Here is a 20,345-nt window from a genome sequence, read left to right as displayed (position 1 = left end):
CTCTATTCCTGTCTTTCCCCCTCCCCACCCAACCTTTCAGGAGCTATGTATCTTCACATATCTTCTTCAACCAGGAACTCCTTTGGACCACTGTTGCCAACACTGCATCATGTGTAGCCATTAGGGATGTCCAGTTCTAAAGCATATGGACCATCCTGGTTTTTGTACCTTTTCCCCCTTCCTTTGTCCCCAAAAATGGAATAAACTATGTCCACATGATGTCTCTCATAGTAACCCAAAAGGAATAAGACAGGTTGTAATGCCCATCAGTATTGGTATTCCAATTAAATGGCCATCGTTGTCTTGACTGTCACCTAACTGGGTTGTTGATGGAGATACTGTTAAGATCTGTAAAATCACCGCTCTCTATTAAAAGGGCACGGAGCTTTAATTATGGGCTTTTTTCCTGCAAAAAATTGTGGGTAAGTGACATCCTGTGATAAAATGCTTATGTAAGTTACAAAACTAAGGGCCAATTTTCCCTTGCTCTGCTCCCAAATAGCACACAAATAATTGGTGCAATGGAGATGGTGAAATGGGCACTAATCCATTGTTCCCATTTTGCTCCTGTGTAGAACTGCACCTGAACTTCCTCTGACTTTTCTGGTGTCTGCCCTTGACGGCCCTTGAAGAGGGTGCAGCAATGTAACTTTCATGCAAATGAATGTCAGATGGCTTTGTACCCAGATTTACTTCGATAATGCCAAGTGGAGTTCTGGGGCAATCAGCCCCCATAAAACCTGGCGTGACTTATTTTTGAGCTGCTGTTTAAGGGCTACCAATCTTAAGGGACAGGTTGAGATTGTCAAGATAGATCTTTGATTTTGACTTTTTAAATAAAAAATAGTTTTGCTTCAGGTCTTATTTCATAATGCTGGAAGTCTTTAACACTTAGTCATGGAGGCTGTGGTCAGTACTGAGCCATTCCAACCTGCCCCCTCCCCACACCCAACCCCTGCCCTTTTAGCAATATGGCTTATCTGTTGGCAATTGAGGGGAAACAACCATATGCCCTTTGGCAACTGCTGAAGTAATTTGCCTGGCCCTCTCCTGAGCCACTAACAATTGTTTCCCTACACAGTGTATCTCACACAGCCTCTGAATCAAGGTCATGGGTTCAAGCCCCACTCCAGAGATTTGAGAGAATCATCCAAGCTGATACTTCAGTGCAGCACTGAAGGAGTGCTGCACTGTCAGAGGTGCTGTCTTTCGGATGAGACATTAAACCGAAGCCCCATCTATCCTCTCAGATGGACATAAAAGATTCCATTGCACTATTGGAAGATGAGCAGAGGAGTTCTCCCCGGTGTCCTGGCCAATATTTATCCCTGAACCAACATCACTAAGACAGCTTATTTAGTCATATATCTCATTATTGTTTGTGGGACCTTGCTGTGTGCAAATTGCCTGCTGCGTTTCCTACATTCCTGCAGCAGTGATTACACTTCAAAAGTACTTCATTGGCTGTAAAGCACTTTGGGACATCCTGAGGTCGTGAAAGGCATTGTATAAATGCAAGTTCTTCTTCCTCAGAGGAGGAATCACCCTTCCTCAGAGGAGGAATCACCCTTCCTCTTGGCCATAAACCTGAAATAAAAAGAAAAGCCACAGTTAAACCAGCACCCTCTTATTCCTGCAACATCATTCTTCATACCCACACTTGTTTCCCCTGTCCCTCCACCTGCTGCTTGGCACTACGGTGCTGCCCTCTTACCAGCTCCCTGCACGGTAGACAGCAGCAGCAACAACAACAACAACTTGCATTTCTATAGTGCCTTTAATGTAGAAAAACGTCCCAAGATGCTTCACAGAACAAAATAGATGCCAAGCCAATGAAGGGATATTAGGAGAGCTAATCAAAAGCTTGTCAAAGAGGTAAGTTTAAAGAGGGCCTTAAGGAAGGTGATGGAGGTGAAGAGACGGAGGGGTTTATGGAGGGAATTCCAGTCCAGTTCGAGGTCTGGACTGCTAAAGGCATGGCCATGACTCCTGGAGTAAAGGGAAGGTGGGATGAACAAGAGGCCAGAATCAGAGGAAGAGAGAGTTCGGGGAGGGGGTTGTAGGACTAGAGGAGGTTATACGGATAGGCAGTGGCAAGGCCATGAAGGGATTTAAATAGACTGAGAACTTCCAAGACTCGATGTTGCCCTACAAGCAGTCTGAAAACACTTAGGCAATGGAGTGGCCAAGAGAGGTGGTGGAGAGTTAGAGCTGGGTGCCATCAGCTGATCCCATGTCTGCAGATCCTGTTGCCAAGGGGCAGCATTTTGAGATGAGAATGTCAAGGATAGGTCCTTGAGGGATTCCAGAGGTAACATTGCAGGAATGAGAAGAAAAGCCATTGCTGCTGATGTTCTGTGTATGATTTGATAGGTGAGAGTGGAACCAAGTGAGTGCTATCCCACTCATCTAGAGAATGGAAGAAAGGCTCGCTGTGTGGGAAGGTCGGTGAGAGAGGAGGATTGGGCAGTTGGGGTTGCTGTTTGTAAAGAAGTGGTAAGGGTAAATGATGGCCCATCAGAGAATGGCGGCTTGGGTAGCTGTGGGCTTGTTCAAGAGGGATTCAAGCCTGGGATGGTGGCAGGAGAGTAGGAAGGCAGAGGGGTAGTGATAGGTTGGGGGAGGAAAATACCTGAGAGGGGTGAAATAAAAGATGGCATGACCAGGTAATGGCAAGGGGAGAGAATGAGAGAAGGGCCCAAGTAAAAAAAAAAAGTGAGATAATGGCCGGGATCCACTGCCAATATTTTTGATTTTTGCCAGCAGTCCCACCTTCAAACCCAACCCCTGAGCACTGGCAAAAATTGCCCCCAGTGGGTTTGGGTCCATTTTTCCCCTCAATGATGACTGGGAGTCCTTAGTAGTCTAACAAAAGTGTCTATCTGACTACCCTGTTGGTCCAGAGGCTTTTTTCCTCCGGTTAGGTTTTAAATTTGGTGTATTTGAATGAATTTCAATGAGGTCTGAAGCTTGAATGAATCCCAGTTACTGCTGTCATTACTATGATTTAATATGTTCTATATCCATAAAGGAGGAAGACATTTCAAATGCTTGATGCGAATATGCAGCTGATGGGCAGCTGGCCCAGTCAGTGCTTGTTTATTAATATAGAATTTTCAAAAAGTCATGTCCTGTGAATTGTTTTGATAATCATGTTGAAATGTCCTTTTAAGTTTAGTAGGGATTGAGATTCTATTAATTCACAATATATCATGAATAATATTTTCATGTAATGGTTTAAAAAAAAATTAAATATGCCTAAGACAAGTGAGGATCTCAAGATTCTATATCCCGTGAGAGGTTATTTAGAAGCTGTAAATGAATATGGCTGTGCAGCCCTTAGAACAGGTGTTAGGTGAACCTGACTTTCCTCATACACATCTTTATCTAGCACTTCTGTCTCTGTCTCTGTAATCACAAGGGAAGCGCCGTGTGATGCATTGCAAAGGTAGGTCTCATTTAGTGCAGCATTCTAGCTCTCTGAACGTACCTGTCTCCTAGCTGTCAGGTCTCATTCACATGCACACACAGCCTCTTCTGCAAGCATGCTTACATTTTCTTTGAAATGCAAAGCTTTCTTATCTGGGAATCACTTTTTAATGCAACCAAACTTTCCAAGTGCTTTAATCAGACTTTCCTTGGAGCATAACCATCCTGGACTTTGAATATTTTGTCATCTAGGAAAAACCGTGAATTAATGGGGAGGCCGCCTGAATGACTCATAGATCCTTGTATTGTCTTTGAGTTTCAGTGGCGTGTAGTCATGTGACTGACGTGCAGAGAGCTAAACCACATGTAATGTAGTGCTGCTTGCTTTTGAAAATTGCTGCATCAATTCACTGGTGTTTGAAGAATAAATCACCTTTAAGGATGCACTGTCATTTTGTGATATCTGTACGAGAGTGTGTAAAAATGTACTAATCTTTAAAAACAAAATTCTTCTAGATGATTCAATCTTAGTACAGAGACAAAACTCTCAGTCAGGAGTGACCTTGTCAAAAATCACATGAATGCTAGTAGACAAAACACAGATTGATTTTTCTTGAACATAGTCTTTCTGTTAGCAGCAAATCCCATGTAATGAGCAATAGACAAGCTTAGCTTGGGTGACCATGGGTGTTGTGGTGTCTAAATTAAAGCTTCCTGTGTTAACTAGACATAGAGAGTAATATTGAGTTTGGCCGATAGTGTAAAACTGGTGATAGCGATTGAAGTCAATGGAAATAAAAATCGGGAGGAATGTAAAAGGGACTGCTGACTCGCTATCACCCATTTTGCACTATTGCACAAAGTCAAAATCCACCCCATGGAGGCAAAGCAGAAGGACCCCGGGATGCTTCAACAGCAGCCTTGCCACTTGTGCTGTCCATTCAGTATTCTTGTCTTCCCAGTACAAGTATCATTTCAATTTTCTCAATTGTGAAAATATCAGAAATTCTTTTTGAAAAAAGTCAGCAGAGTGTTGTATTTTAACCCCAAAACATGCAGCATTTGTGACAGTGAGATTTCACTTTTAATTTAAAGTTAAACACTGCCCAGATAAGAAAACTGCCTGGAATAAGATGCTAATGTTTGCATTCTCTGTTTAAAAAGAAGATAATTGAGGTGTACAATTGTAAATTCATTAGATTTTAATAATGACGCCAACATTTTAACAGCTGGAAAATTGTAAAACAACCTAATGTTACAATAGTGAGAACTAAGATAGTTATTCTTCATTACACTGTTAGACATTAAAATCTAACTGAAACTAATTCTATAGTCATCTGTAATCATTTTATTACTTCTGCCCTTCCATCCACTCTGTATCCATGACAACTCCATGTAGTTTCAGTACAGGTATTTCTGAGTAAGACTCCAAAACTGATTGGTTCTCCTGAGAGCAGTGCTGAACTCCTTGGTCTGCTATTGAACCAGGAACCAACTGTTCAAGAATCTGGAACCACCTCGGTTCAAGCTACTGGGAAGCTTGGCACTCGCAAGTCACTCTCTCTGACCCTACCGTTTCCTAAAAGCCCAAGTCAGATTCTCCTCAGCCCTACTGCCATGTCGAGGTCTCCAAGTTTGATAAGCCCACTTAAGTCCCCTAGCCAATACTTCCAGATCTGTTTTTAACTCCTTACCTTTTACAATTAAGTATTTGATGGGCTGTAAGGAACACGTCTGTTTTGTTTAATTTTGTTCTGTGTGTCTGCCGTACATTTTTGTATGTCACGTTTTGTCTCTCTCATGCTTTCCTTCTTTCGCAAACTCTGTTTTCTGCATTGAATTCTTTGTTTTGCATGTGTAATATTGATTAAACAGCATGTTGTGCCACTGATACTATTTTGATCATATGGAATGTTGTCACAAATTGTTGCATTTTGGATAATTTTGCTTCATTGTTTTAACATTAGCAATACTCACTGCATGTAATGAATCTGTATGAAACCTTTCATGTAATAAAGACAGTTACAGTTTTAAATCAAATTCTGGTGTTGGTTGTACTTCAATTTCTCTCTCTCATGTTGCTGTCAGTTTATCTGATTTTTGTAGTACCATATGTAATTGTAAATAACAAATGTTCAAGAAATGAGCACTATATTCTCTGCCCTTTTTAGAGGAAGGATACGTAAAAATGTTCCTGCGTGGACGTCCAATCACCATGTATATGCCCCTGGATATTAAGGAAAGCTACAGTTTGGATGATAAAGCAGAACTTCCGGTCAAAAAGCTGAAACTGGACTGGGTGTATCCTTCAATCCGTAGACGCCATTGTTGAATTATTTAACCGTAACTATGTGCAGTTGTTAAAACATTTTTTTCATTTCAATAAGCCACACAAAATGGTAAAAATAGCAGGTTTGATTAGGAAAATCATTTAATAAAATGAAGGCCGTACTAGATTCTCATGCCCTGTGAAAATGTTCCCAGAGCTGGATTCTATTTTCATATCACTTTTGTTGGATATAATTTTACATGTGTGCCTTTTTAAATTCCATGTCCCAGACACTAACCATGTATTAACCCATTTGAAAAGTGCTCGTCTGTTTTTATTTTAATTCTTTTATATCTATTGCGTAATTCACATGCAGCAGACTCCTTGTAGTCTTTTAGGAATGTTTGAATCAGAACACTCTTTGGAAAGTTGCAGTATTGTATTGCCTGGTGCCAGCTGATGAAACCTACAGATTTGTTACTGTTTTGCTGCTTTTGTTTCAGCTGCAAGGCAATGCTACTTATGAGATTTCATGTTTCCTAATAATTAAGAACACAAAGGGATCATCAGCACAATCCAATCACCTTATAGCCATTTATAGCCCAGTTATTTTGAATTGCTGATGCTGTATTGTATGTCTAGTTGAATGTAAATTTTCCAGTCTGACCTCACTCTTACTGAAGCAGAAAGACCTATTGAATTCCACAGAGTTGTGGGCTGGCTCAATGTTAGTGTTTTGTGAGATCCTGGCCAACAAAAGGGGCTGTTCCAATGCCACACCATCCATCGTGTACAATGACCTGCATCAATGCTGCAATCACTTTTGCCTACTCTCACTGCTTCAAGTATTACCGTGTCCACAATAGTGACTGCAAACCAAGGATACTCGACATTCTGACAGTTCAGGGTAGTGGTGACGGTGTGGGCCATGCACTGATGCCACGAGAGCCATAGTAAGATGTCAAGCGATTAACTTACACTGGAACCTAAGTAGAACAGTGCTCTACAGATATAGTTTGACTGCTAGTTACATAAGGCATAATGTTCGCTCTGATACCACACATAAGCAATATAATGACTCTTCCCTGAAATTTTTTGCTTCAATGCCACCCTGTTTGGCAAACTCTGAGAAAAAGGCAGCCATACATGTTTCAGTAGACATTACGCCCCTGAAATTCCATGCCGTGAGTTGCACTGGATTTGCACCAATGCGTCTGGAGCTGTGCCCACTGATGCTCTACAAAGCTGAATCTGGTAGAATTTCCTGAATCAGCTCATTTACATATCCATTGGAGGATCTGCAGTGGCTGTCATTAGAGCAGCCAATTCACTGATCAGGAGGCAGGGGGTGGGGAGTGATTGATTCAGGGCTCAGTGGACTATGACAGCTGGAATAGATCTACAAGAGGCTGCCATTTCTCAGAACCACAGCACCTGCCAGGCATCCAACCATCCCTCTTAGAGTACCATGGTAGGTGACATGTAGGAGGTAACACCAGGCTGCCCAGGCACAAGCTCCAGAGATGCAGACCGCAGCGGGCTCCCTGCCATAGCAAGCTGCTATAAACATGTGTGACATATGAAAAATGACTGACAGGAAAACGCCCACTCGTCTGTCCAACCTGTCCCATATAATTGTGATGTCATTTGCTTGATTACGATATATACTCTCCCCACCCCACCCAGAAGCCATGTAATCACCTGGGAGAGGCGAAAAAGCATAAAAACTCAAACCAATCAGGGGGAAAAAATCTGGAAAATTATGAAGTTGTGAAGGACATAAGTGGCTACAACTATGTGGGGCAAGATGGAGAATACGGCCGAGCCCTTCCACCCTGTAAAGGCAGTGAAAGTGTCCCTTTAAATCCCCAATGGTTCTCTCGCTAACCATGTTGGTAGAAGTATGTGCCTCATTGTTAGCGCTACTCTGCTGCTTTTCTCTGCAACTCTTAGTTGGGGTGGTTATCCCTGGGAGCAGGGGGCGGTCCTTGACACACTCACATTGACATAATGTTCCTCCTCCAGGAGGGCCAAATTCCAATGGTCGAATGCATCACAACAACTGCCAGCAAATCTTGGGCCGATGTGCAGAACCCTTTACATGTTGTCACACACATTTGTACATTCCAGGAGTGGAAGCTCTTTCTGCTCATGAAGTTGAGGGGGTTAACTATTAGAGCTCGCAAAGGAACGTGGATGCCAACTGTGCAACTTTGAGAAAACCAGCAACTTTGGATGGCCCTATCTTTCTGATTTGCTGTGATGCCAAACTGTGACTTCCCCAGTTCTCCTGAAGAGTGGATCAGTCACCTAATGAATACATGTCAGGCCTGCACTCTGACTGATATTACAGAGATCCCTATGCTGCCTGAAATGACTTGGTGTCATAAAAGTTGAGGGCAGTCATCAGCTTTGTAGCCAAAGACAGACCAGTGGGGGCAGAGGACTGAGATTTCAGTTTCTCAGGCAGTAGCTGGCACAAGTCACCTGTTACCTCTTTCTAATATACATAAACTCACTAAAGTCTCCATAGGAACTGTGTTGCCTGTATATTTTTGGGGTGAGTGGTAATATCTGGTGGGTTGAATCCTTATTCATTTCTTCTCACTGTTGTTTCCTCCATCCTCTTCTGTTTCTCCTCTATGATAATTTTACACAAAGGTATGCCCATAGGGAAGGTAACATTTGTTTCTGAGAAGCCCTCACTGTGGGTGGGGGGGGGGTCAAAATCTCCTGCTGCTCTCACACTCCCAATCAGAAGCAAGCCCAAGGATGTCTAGGCTCAAACATTTCTCACTTCTGTCCATCTCAGCTGATCCTAGAACAGTTACGGCTTATATATCTCAACCTCATTTACCCCATGTGTATTGCGAGTGTAAACCCAGGAAATTCGGGTCAGCAATGCCACTGACCCTCATGATAATATATGCTAATTGGGTGCATTAGGCTCAGCCTGAGGTGGGGCCACATTACACAAGGAAATTCTGGGGTGGGATGGAAAATGGCGGAAATGGTTCCCACGCCAATTTACTTCCCATCCCAATGTAACACGGCAGACCCACCAAAGGAGGTGTGGAAATTCAGGGTCTGCCTCTTTAACCCCATCTGTGAGTGACATTTGTGGCAATGCTCCTAGCTGTGCTAAACACTGGGCTCAGTTTTACATTTTACATCACACCAATTCAGTGCCCTCACTAGCTGGTGTTAATTCCTGTGGGCGTTCTCCCGATCACCCGCCATAACTTCGGAGGAAGATCCGCGGAAATCTTGGAGAAACCGCGTGAATGGCGTTTCTCCGACATTTCTGTGTATCTTCCACCAGAGTTATAGTGGTCAGTCAAGAGAACCTCCAGGGAAATTCTACCCCAGAGATTCTAGTCTTCTGCCCATATTCCTGTATAACAATATTTCAATATGTAATTATTTAATGTTGCTTCCATATGGCATTGTATTTAGAATACCAGGAATACAACTTATCAAATTAGAGCACTTCGCTCTTTTTAAAAAATGTCTCCCTTTTTTTGTTCATTTAGGATTTATTGGCCTAGAAATTCGGTGGGCTGCGCCACCAGTTAGCGCCTAAAGAGGGCACTCAGTGGCTTTAGCGCCACTGGCCGCGCCTCCCGTGATATTTAGCTGGGGCGCTAATGGCGGCCTTAACCTGTTGCGCTGCACTGCCTCCGATGATGTAATTGGTGTGCACAGCACCCCGCTACCGCCCCGATTTTGATATTTGGCAGCGACCGCCTCTGTAGCGCCGTTCGCAAATGGCGCCCGGTTCACGGGGCCTTCCTGTGGCGGCAGTGGCGCAAATTAAGGTGGAGGTGCGGGGCGGCCGTTTTTTCCAGTGGCCGCCTGCCAGCACCTCCGTCCCCGGCCTCCTGATCGCCCCCCATGGCATTGCCGGCTGTTTTCCGAGAGCCCGGCACTTCTCCTCAGTGCCGGGCTCTTTTGCCAGCACTCACGATCTCCGATCGCGCTGGTGCAGGCCCCTCCCCCTTAAGAATGGGAGGAAGGCCTGCAGTAGCGCGCTGTGCCGCAGCGTGTGGCGCTGCGGCACGTTGCGCTGCCATATTCAGTTTCAGCGCCCTAAGAGGGACGCGGAGTGCCTCGAGCCTCGCCTCGCCTCGTGTCCCTCTTGGGGCGCTCAAGCTGAATTTCCAGCGGTCGCTACTGCTCCAAACGCTGCGCTAAATCCGGTGCCCAGGCGAGCTTGGTGCCCCATTTGCAGCTCCACCCAATTTCTCCCCCATTGTGTATATGATTTACTTTGGATGAAGGGGTAAGTTAGGTACATTTTCCTCCTTTCCTGTGCTGCTGTAAGTATGACAGCTGGCCCACATGTTTGAGATGTTCCTGCTGCTACATTTTACTCACCCAAGCTTCTCAGAAACTAAGCACAAAACCCCTGCACCAGAAAAAAAGTTTAAAGCAATTTATTTGCAAGACGACTAAAATCAGTTTGCACCACAATGCTCAATGTAAAATAAATGTATTGGTGTCAGCCTGAACAAGCCAATTGTTTTCCCTCAGGCTAAAGTCCATTAAACCAACAGCATACCTTTTTTAAATAAAGGTATAAAAACATCACTCAGAAATCCTTTTTACAATTTGTTCTTGGGATGTGGGTAATGCTGGCCAAGCTGCATTATTGCCCATCCCTAGTTGCACTGAGTTGCAGTCATACTGAAAAAAACTCAGCTGGAATCCTATTGAGCAATATAGCGGTAAATCCCTGCACTGTTTAGAGGGGAGCTTCAGAGAAAACTGTGTTTTATCCCCTCTATTTTCCTCCCAAAGGTGTTTTTAAAAAGACACAAACCTTTAGCTTTCTATTTCAAAAATGACACAGTCCTGCCTTGGTTTTCAATGTTTTTGCAACCAGTTCACCTATTAACAGCGTTGTGTCCTTTGACTTTGTAGTCAAAGTGCCTCAGGATACAAATCAACGTTAAAGTTTCTCTTGACCTGTGTGAAGCTTCACCTGTTACTCCAGTTAATGTCCTTGACAAATGTGTCAGTTATGGCTATCGAGGCCGGGATTGCCGCTGTAACCTGTATCTTCTGCCAACTGGTGAGATTGTATATTTCATTGCATCTGTGGTCGTACTATACAACGTAGAGGAACAGCTTCAGAGACATTACACTGGCCACAATGATGATGTCAAGTGGTAAGTTTTGGAAAACATGCAGGTAAATGTGCCATAGTTCCACCTACTGCTTGTTGCTGTGAACATTAACCCTTTTTACTGTCGGCCTGCCCTCTAATCCTGTTTGTTACAAAACAGCAAGTCTGATTTAATCCTTTCTGGCCTGAGAGCAATTGATTTGCATCTGCTTTCTGTACTGGAGGTTTTTAATGTTAACAGGAAACTTGCTTGAAAGTACCTGAGGTTTCTGACGATGTCATGTTCCTGATTTTCAAATAACTATCTTCACTTATTGCTGACTGACCTATCACACTGTGTCAGTATGGTTGTTTTAGAACTGCTTAGGATGAAATTGCAAGCGCTAATGATACTGATATATTACCAGGCTGTTAGTTTCCACTGATGTAATAAAGAGTATTAGTAAATCTGGTTAGGGATAATATGAGTCATGTCTTTGTTTTCATGCAACAGCTGACAGATGTTTTTCTTTTTACAGCCTTGCAGTCCACCCTGACAGGATCACCATAGCAACTGGTCAGGTTGCAGGGATAACCAAGGATGGAAACGTGTGTGGTACTTTTTATTCCTCCAAGTAACTGTTAATATAAAGTGAAATAGAACATGCAGACACATAATGCATCTCATTTACTTTGATTGGTGTTTCAATAATGGACTCTCCACTCTGAAGGAATCTCTACTCATTTTAATGAAGTTTTAAGCAGATCATTTAAACTGCAATAATACAATGAAGAAACCATGTGGAAAATCTATTCATATTTCTAGTAAAGATTGCTGACCCTAGAAAGCCTTTATTGTTGACTAGACTGAAGTGAAATGAATCTGCCTCTGCTTTATTTGCACAGCAAGCTGCCCCTCATATTCGAATCTGGGATTCTGTTAGTTTGAATACGCTGCACACAATTGGAACAGGTTTCTTTGATCGGTCAGTAACCTGTATTGCCTTCTCAAAATCGGTAAGTGTAAGAATGTATTCGCTGAATAGAGTTCTTTCTGTTAAACGCTGTAGGAAATTCTGTTATGTGTTTGCGCTTCCATTACATTTCTTTTTCAGAATGGAGGCTCTACCTTGTGTGCAGTGGATGATTCCAATGACCATGTCCTTTCAGTGTGGGATTGGCAGAAAGTAGAGAGACTAGGTGATATTAAGGTATTTCCTTTCTGTACATTTTTATGTCTACATTATTGGATTATTGCAGAGGTTACATTTAAATGGCTGTTCAGGCTATTTGATAGCGGTCAAGCACTTCAGTTATCTATATTGTAAACTGTTTTATTTGATCTTGGATAATTTGTTTCCCTAAGGAGAGGAGGAGGGGGAAGGGAGGGACAGCAAAACAGAGTGTACAAGGGAATCTATAGGCCACACTATAAAACAGAGGTAAACTTCAACTATGGCTATAAATTGCATATCAAAGCAAAAGGTAACAGCAGGAAAATGCATTTAGTTCAAATACTTACCAATATCTGTTCCACATCTTTAACACTCAACAGCTCACCATGTTGACAGGCTCCCCCATAGATCCTAGAAGTCAGGCGTTTAATTAAAGGAGATGTGAAGTGGACAAACATTTGCAGAACATGCCTGTTCACTTGTATTGATTTCCACATATAGACCAATTTGCAGCCACCAGTCTTTATCACAGACTTTGTTCAGAAAACAAGGATGTTTGAAATAGGCTTGACGTGGAATATTGATGGTTTAATAATTTTACATTGAAAGAATGAGTTACCTTCCCTAATTCAGAAGTTGCAAAATAAAATTTTTAAGGCTCAATTTCTTCTGTCAATTCCCCACCTCCACAAAAGTGTTGTTCCTCATGGTGTAATATCAAGGCTATCTTCCGCTAACTGAAGATAACGATGTGCACAGAGGTTGCTCCCAGTGGCAGAATGTAATTGTAAGATGTGGGCGTATTCCTGTAGTTGAGTACACACCTGAGTTTCCAGTCTGTAGTGAGTGGATAGGGAGAAGGAATGTGAAGAATGGCCTGGACTACACTTGTATCTCCTTTTGGATGGGTGAAGAGAAGCACTGGCATCTGCCTGAGAGCAGCTTATCTGTGCACTCCCCTGAAAAGAGAGAGGAAATTAATGAGGCAGGGGTGGGTATTCCACTAATTACTGAAGAAAGACTGAAGAATTCAGTGACTGCACAGTGAGTCAAAGCAGGTGTGGGGCCAGGAAATAGTCCTCTGATGTTAACTCTGCGTTTTATACAATTGATGGTTGCTTGGAAACAATTTATGAATATGTGTTCACTTGTCTCCTTACCAGTGTTCAAATGAGCCAGTATTTGCTGCAGATTTCCATCCAACAGAGACCAACATCATTGTAACCTGTGGGAAATCACACATTTACTTCTGGACGCTTGAAGGAGGCTCTTTTGCAAAGAAACAAGGATTGTTTGAGGTAGGTTTGGATGGTATAATAATCGGAAGGATGCGAGTCTTTCATGTAAATTATTGCTTTAGATATAACCAGGGCAGCGGAAGTCAAGCATATTGCTCCAAAAGTATAACCTTGCAACAGTGTTCTACCAGTCACATGATTCCTATTGTGTACTTGCTGAGATAATGCACCTGTACTCGCTACACGAGGATGAATGGTAAAGCACAGTCTGAATTTTAACTGGCGTAATTCAACAAAATCTAAAGCGAAAGGGAGTGAGAATATTCTGGAAACCAGGTTACATCATTAAAAGTGACAACTGTCACAGAATTCTGTACTATAGTCAACACAGTGTCTGTGTTTGTCAGTGATCTTTAGCAAGGGTGTAAATTCTTAAGATTAAAGTGAGATTTTACTTATCCAGGGAACATGAGTAAGCAGTGTTCCCATTTTGACTATAACAATTTGATAAGGATGAAAACAGAACAACACTTATGCGCAAGTTATTTTCCAATTAATTAGTATACAACTGGGATTTCCATACATCTGAGTTGCTCGGAGGTTTGACTATAATCTTTCAATACTATATTCTAACCTAGGTATACAGTCATTTTTCTTAGTAAAATGTTCTGTCTTCATGTCTCATGACAGCAGCGCATTATTTTCCAGTTTAAAAAAATTGGACTCCCATCAGTAATCATAAATGTGTACACTCCCCCCAATTCCTGACATGGGACAGGAATACCTAGTAAAACATGGTAACAGTAATGATTAGGACACTAAAAAACTTTATGTTCCAACAGAAAGTTCACTAACAGAAAAATGTGTTATAAAAGTAAATTGGCTTTGGTTATGTTCAAGGTTGTAACCTGCACCTGGAGTTCAGATGATTTACATAGAAACATAGAAGATAGGAGCAGGAGTAGGCCATTCGGCCCCTCGAGCCTGCTCCGCCATTCAATGCGATCATGGCTGATCATCCAAATTCAGTACCTGGTCCCTGCTTTCTCCCCATACCCCTTGATCCCTTTAGCCTTAAGAAATATATCCAACTCCTTCTTGAATATATATAATGAATTGGCCTCTACTGCCTTCTGTGGTAGAGAATTCCACAGGTTCACCACTCTCTGGGTGAAGAAATTCCTCCTCATTTCTGTCCTAAATGGCCTACCCCTTATCCTTAGACTGTGACCCCTGGTTCTGATTTGATTGACTGTGAGAATGATGATGTCATCCATTCTCCTCAAATATTTTCAGCACAGTTCCAACCATCAGATTTTGTTTTTCTATTCCTACAAAGTAAAAGAACACAGGGAGAGCTTGGCTTATGTGCTTGATTCAGATTCTTTGGCTACATGTCCAATCCATGATGGATGCTGATGCTTTCATCTACAGACACAATACTCTAACTGTTTGTGCTGACAGATGGCTTGGAGTGTCATGTTGCAACAGATATTTGGTTCTTCAAATTACTTGAAAATTGATGTATATTCTTCTAAAAAAATCTATCTTTAAATGCTATATAAGTGTACCTGCTTCTTCATAGAAACATGAGAAACCAAAGTTTGTGCTGTGTGCGACCTTTGCTGAGAATGGTGATACAATAACTGGGGATTCGAGTGGAAATATTCTACTCTGGGGAAAAGGTGAGATCAAAGCGGACTTCGCTTTTCAAGTCACACTTTAATTCTGTTTCTCCTAAATGCTGGTGATATCTAATTTTAATTTCAACCGTTAAATTATGTGAAAAGTACCATGAAAGGACATTATTCATGAATAAAGATTTTATCACTGAATATATAAAAGTAAGTCAGACATTAGACAGTCGCCTGCCTTCAACAAAATGCCCTTGCAATTGTACTTCATAATTTATAGCAATACATCCTGCAATGTTACGGACAGTAAAATTGATGAAAATAAGCGGAATGGTGAAACAAAATGTTAACAAGGACTGCACCTTTCTTTGTTACTCTAATTGTTTTTTTGGTAAGACCAGACACAGTGGATCTATGATCTCCCCAGTATGGATGAGTTAGAATTATGTGAAAGAGAAAAATATAATAAAACTCTTACTGTTAAATATCACAAAAACCATATTTTTGACTTCAATAAAAATGTTAGGGTTCCCTCGAAGGATCTGTTGCTTAAGACGGTGAGAAGCTGAGCCTTGTAGACCAGAAAAGCCCCATATTTGATCACATGTTTGTGCTGAATTAACTGATCTTAGCTAAGTTGATGATTGGGGTGTCACATTTGGTCTCATTGCCGCTGGGTTAGGGAGGGCCAGAGATCCTGCTCCTGATCGTGTGCCAGCGATTGCTGCTTGAAGTACGGGTGCCTGGACACTGGGTGAGGACAGGGTCAAGTTTTTCTGTGATGTTCTGATGGTTGAGTAGTCTGCTGACCACTCACACCTTGGGTTACACATGATGATGGCCTCTTGAGTCAGTACTGGGAAGCCCCTGGCAGCTGTGAAATTGTATCCCAGCAAGGAGTCAGCACCTACTGTATCCCACTGAAGTAGGGCATCTACGTGCGGCCCCAGAGTTCTGGCAATCCACCCAATGGAGTCCAGGCAACTCAGTCATGTTTGAGCTTGAGCTTGTTATCTGCTGGTTTGTCCTGTTTGAATTCTGTGTGCATGGGAAAGGGCTGATCATTGCCTCAATGGTGGATAAATCTTAAATCACAAAAATCAAGATCTGTTAGTATCAAAAGCTTGAGATATATGCAAATTTATGAGAACGTGGACTTAAACTTTATAAGTGGCCCCTGAGGCTCCATGGTAAGTGGCCCTCAGAGACAAAATGCTGGGACACACCTGCTCTGAACCAACTGACAGAATCCTTTCACTTGACAAATGTAGCATCTGATGCATGGGTCACACCTACATGCAAGTTTAAGAACATAAGAACATAAGAATTAGGAGTAGGAGTGGCTATACGGCCCTTCGAGCCTGCGCCACCATTCAATAAGATCATGGCTGATCTACGACCGCAACATGACTTTCCTGCCCTATCCCCATATCCCTTGATTCTCCTAGAGTCCAAAAATCTATCGATCTCAGCCTTGAATATACTCAGCGACTCAGCTTCCACAGCCCTCTGGGGTAGAGAATTCCAAAGATTCACAACCCTCTGAGTGAAGAAATTCCTCCTCATCTCAGTCTTAAATGGCCGATCCCTTATCCTGATTCTATGCCCCCTAGTTCTAGACTCTCCAGCCAGGGGAAACAACCTCTCAGCATCAACCCTGTCAATCCTCCTCAAAATCTTATATGTTTCTGTAAACTCTGGACCTGGAGATGTAAGCTATGCATTCATGAAAGTCACAAGTGTACTTGCAACTTTAGACAACAGTTAATCTTTATGGTAGTTGGAAACCAAATGTAAAGATGAGTCCCAACAGAAGCATCTGAATCTGCCTCTGTCTCTCACAAAGCTGTGTGCTCATGACAACTCCCCAAAATCCCATTGCATAACTCTCCATTCAACTGGTGAATTGCCCAAGACGTTTGACCCAACCGCATCATCTCATCACTCCATTTCTCTGCACATAGTTTATTAGAGCAAGTTGATCACGTTCATCGCATACATAGAAAATGCAGCTGGTTTCATCTGACAACCAGCTTGCTTTTATGCTGTTCATTCTGTTCCACTTGTTGCAGAATTTTGTGTATCGAGAGTGTGCATTGGGAATTCAGGCTTGCACTTCCCATGATTTTCTGCTAAAGTTGAAAATCTAGCCTGAGAAGTTTGTTGACATTTCAACATGCTGTGCCACAAATTGGAAGACCCAAGTCCAAGCCTGGAATTCCCAATCTTAGCCAGATTATTGCAAAGACACAGAAGCCAAGCGCTGTCTCGCAGCAAGGAATGCAGCCTAGTGATCCTAGGCACATGGCTCAAGCGTTATCTGCAGAGACCTGGAACCAGGAGGTTTTCCTTTTGGGGAGTTGTTCTGGGGATGCAGTGGAGTGGGGCAATAAAACTGAAAATGGAGTGCGATAAAGCATGTAGAACTTCGAAACACGACGAGGCAGCCCATTAGGAGGGTGTCGATGCTCCTCTACTTGTGGCCCAGCCTCTCCTAATCTCTTAGTTTTAGAGCTCATAATGTGAATAGGATGAATGAAATTATCACTCCACTCCAAAAATAAGGAAATCATTGTGCTTATAGCAAAACATGCGAAGAGGAAAAAGTCAAGCTCGGCTCCTTTATTGTAATTTGCTAATAAACACTAATGCTAATTATCTGATCGATTTCCAAGTGGCTTTGTAACTATTGAAGCAAAAATAAAATTCTATTTTTTTAAAAATTGGATTGAAAACTGATCTATAGGATGCTTTGTTCATTTTTTCTGTTAAGTACAATTGTACTATTGTGACAATTTATTTTAGGTACCAACCGCATTAGCTATGCTATTCAGGGAGCCCATGAAGGGGGTATATTTGCACTTTGCATGCTGCGTGATGGCACTCTCGTATCAGGTGGAGGAAAAGACCGAAAGCTGATCTCCTGGGACCGCAACTACCAGAAGATGCAAGAAACAGAGGTGAGACTTCAAAGCCAATAATGGTATAATTTCCCAACTCCTGGATACCTACACACCAACTCTGGCTCCATTATTGTATATTCTTCAGTCTATTAATAAGTCATTGAATATACTCCTCCCAACAACAGTTCTGTAACTGTATTAACAGGGTAGGTCTTCTGTAGTCTTGTCAGGATTGTCCTGGCAATTAAACATTAATCTCCTTTGACGTAAGAAAACTACTAGGCACTTGGTCTGAGTATTAAACAAGGCTTTAATCAACTGTTTTTCAACATGGAGATCTAGTTGTGTCCTTCACTAGTTCCTGTTAAAGAATGTCCTGAGCAAGCTGGGCCCATGCCCGAGTATTTATACTCTCCCTGGACAGTGCCACCAGCAGGCTGCCCAGTATTGCTTCATAAGTCATTTCCACATGAATGACAAGATTCATGTCATCCTTAATGATTAAGAATTGGGATACAGTCCATGAGAAATTTGTGACATGACATGCGGTACGTGTAGCATGCTTGGGAGGAACAGGTGATTTTGGACCTATGGTTCCCAATGCTCGCCGCCACTGGGGGTTTCCTCGTGTCTGTTTTGGGTCCGTTGCAGACTAATTGATAGGGACTGATTGCTATGATTAGTCAACAACTCCATTATCATTGTAGCATTCAAATGCCAGGTTGGTAGAAGATGAACTAGATGGACCTTGGTCTTTTATCGTCTCGCAATACCTATGTTTCTCCTGGACACTGCTGCGAGCAACTCGGGAGAAAAATCATAGGGGCATTAGTAAAATTGTGTGGTTTTCTTTTTCATTTTCTTTCATGTATTAGAAAAATATTGGAAATGGGAAAAAAGGCTGTTTGACTGGGCAGGGCAGGGCAGTTGCATGTGATAAAACCTTCAGTAATGCATCCAACCAGAGTTGGCAACCCTATCAATGTTGACTGGTTCTGTATTTATAGATGTATAATGACATCATTTCAGCTTCCTGGACCTATCTTTCTTTTTAGCTATAAACTAAGTCCATGCTTCAAGTTCATTGCCTTGAACAAAAGAAGAAGCACCATAAATTATATTACTTTTATCACCACACTATGAAGTTTGAAGTGGTCCCCTTGAGGGCTAAGATACTTGCTCTTGTTTTTAAAAAAGAATCTTGGAAAAGCAGAGAACTTCTGTTAAAGTTGTACATAGGGGGCACAATACAGTTGCTAGGATAGTGCAAATAAAAATCCTACCATCCTATTCAGAATAATGAAAGAACTGTACTGTTTAAAAGTTAAAAACAAGCTGGACTAGTCTGCATCTTTCAGCATCCAATTTTCCTTCAATACCTCTCCGCCCACCCCCCCCCAGCCCCACCCCCAGTTCTCTTCCTTCAAGACCACCAGGCAGATAAAAGATGGAGGCAGGGTTCCAAATGAGACACAAACCAGCATAGAAGAGAGTCTGAGGGCTTTCAAAGATCAGCACAGTGATCAGTGTGGAACAAGTCTATGTTATATGCCACCTGGAGCTTTCTCTATGATGGCCTGTGTTTTCAAGCTCTGCACTTCATTTACTCCAATATTAATCCTTTAGAAATTACCTTTACAACATAGCCCTGACAGCAAACACTTCAAATCCTATCTGATTTTTATGACCTCACTATCATTCTATATTAGAGGCTGATTCACAGATGGAGAGGGAGCTGTTAATAGTGTTCATTTAGGTCTTACTAAAAAAGTAAATACAAGTACAATATGGCATGAAGATGGGCTTCATAGAGAGCATCAATGCTAAAGGCATCAAGTTCGGTAACATTGCTTGTTGTATTGCATCCAAAATCATCATATTTCACTTGTGCAATGCACTCCTGGCTGGCCTCCCACATTCTACCCTACGTAAACTTTAGGTCATCAAAAATGGAACTGCCCATGTCCTAACTCGCACCAAGTCCCGTTCACCCATCACCCCCTGTGCTCGCTGACCTATATTGGCTCCTGGTAAAGCAACACCTCAATTTCAAAATTCTCATCCTTGTTTTCGTGTCCCTCCATTGCCTTGCCCCTCCCTATCTCTGTAATCTCCTTCAGCCCCACAACCCCCCAAGATATCTGCGCTCCTATAATTCTGCCCTCTTGAGCATCCCTGATTATAATCGCTCAACCATTGAGGCCGTGCCTTCTGTTGCCTAGGCCCTAAGCTCTGGAATTCCCTCCCTAAACCTCTCTGCCTCTCTACTTATCTTTGCTCCTTTAAGATGCTCCTTAAAAGCTACCTCTTTGACCAAACTTTTGGTCACCTGCCCTAATTTATCCTTATGTGGCTTGGTGTTAAATTTTTGTCTTATAATACTCCTGTGAAACACCTTGGGACGTTTTACTACGTTAAAGGTGTGCTATAAATACAAGTTGTTGTTGTTGTTGTTGTGGAGCTGGCACCCTCCCCACCAACGTATTGTTCGTGTTTTAATCAAAGCCATTATTGCTGGTTTAATGATTACTGTCATCGGTTCAAATCAAACACCGCCCATTTTAATTTTGATTGAGGCTGAGTTTCTTTA

General features: G+C 42.3%; 1 protein-coding gene across 13 annotated transcripts in view; it reads left to right on the top strand.

Moving 5' to 3' along the window:
- eml1 (EMAP like 1) overlaps positions 1-20,345 on the top strand; it is a 310,966-nt gene that overhangs the window by 241,797 nt on the left and 48,824 nt on the right. For 9 of the 13 annotated variants that reach the window (XM_086003007.1, XM_086003002.1, XM_086003006.1 and 6 more), the window contains 9 exons: positions 3,422-3,448; positions 5,601-5,730; positions 10,720-10,869; positions 11,345-11,414; positions 11,712-11,822; positions 11,921-12,016; positions 13,144-13,278; positions 14,804-14,903; positions 17,658-17,812. In XM_086003007.1, coding sequence (XP_085859133.1) covers positions 3,422-3,448; positions 5,601-5,730; positions 10,720-10,869; positions 11,345-11,414; positions 11,712-11,822; positions 11,921-12,016; positions 13,144-13,278; positions 14,804-14,903; positions 17,658-17,812 — 974 coding nt within the window. Of the gene's footprint in view, positions 1-3,391; positions 3,449-5,600; positions 5,731-10,719; positions 10,870-11,344; positions 11,415-11,711; positions 11,823-11,920; positions 12,017-13,143; positions 13,279-14,803; positions 14,904-17,657; positions 17,813-20,345 lie in introns of all 13 variants that reach the window. The other 4 variants (XM_086003009.1, XM_086003003.1, XM_086003013.1 and 1 more) reach the window with 3 other exon arrangements.

This window comes from Somniosus microcephalus, chromosome 12 (genome assembly GCF_052327205.1).
Source record: "Somniosus microcephalus isolate GS21.2 chromosome 12, FLI_Smic_1.0, whole genome shotgun sequence".
In the NCBI taxonomy this organism is placed as follows: Eukaryota; Metazoa; Chordata; class Chondrichthyes; order Squaliformes; family Somniosidae; genus Somniosus; species Somniosus microcephalus.
Note: the sequence above shows the minus strand (reverse complement) of the source record. Positions and strands in the feature narration are given on the sequence as shown.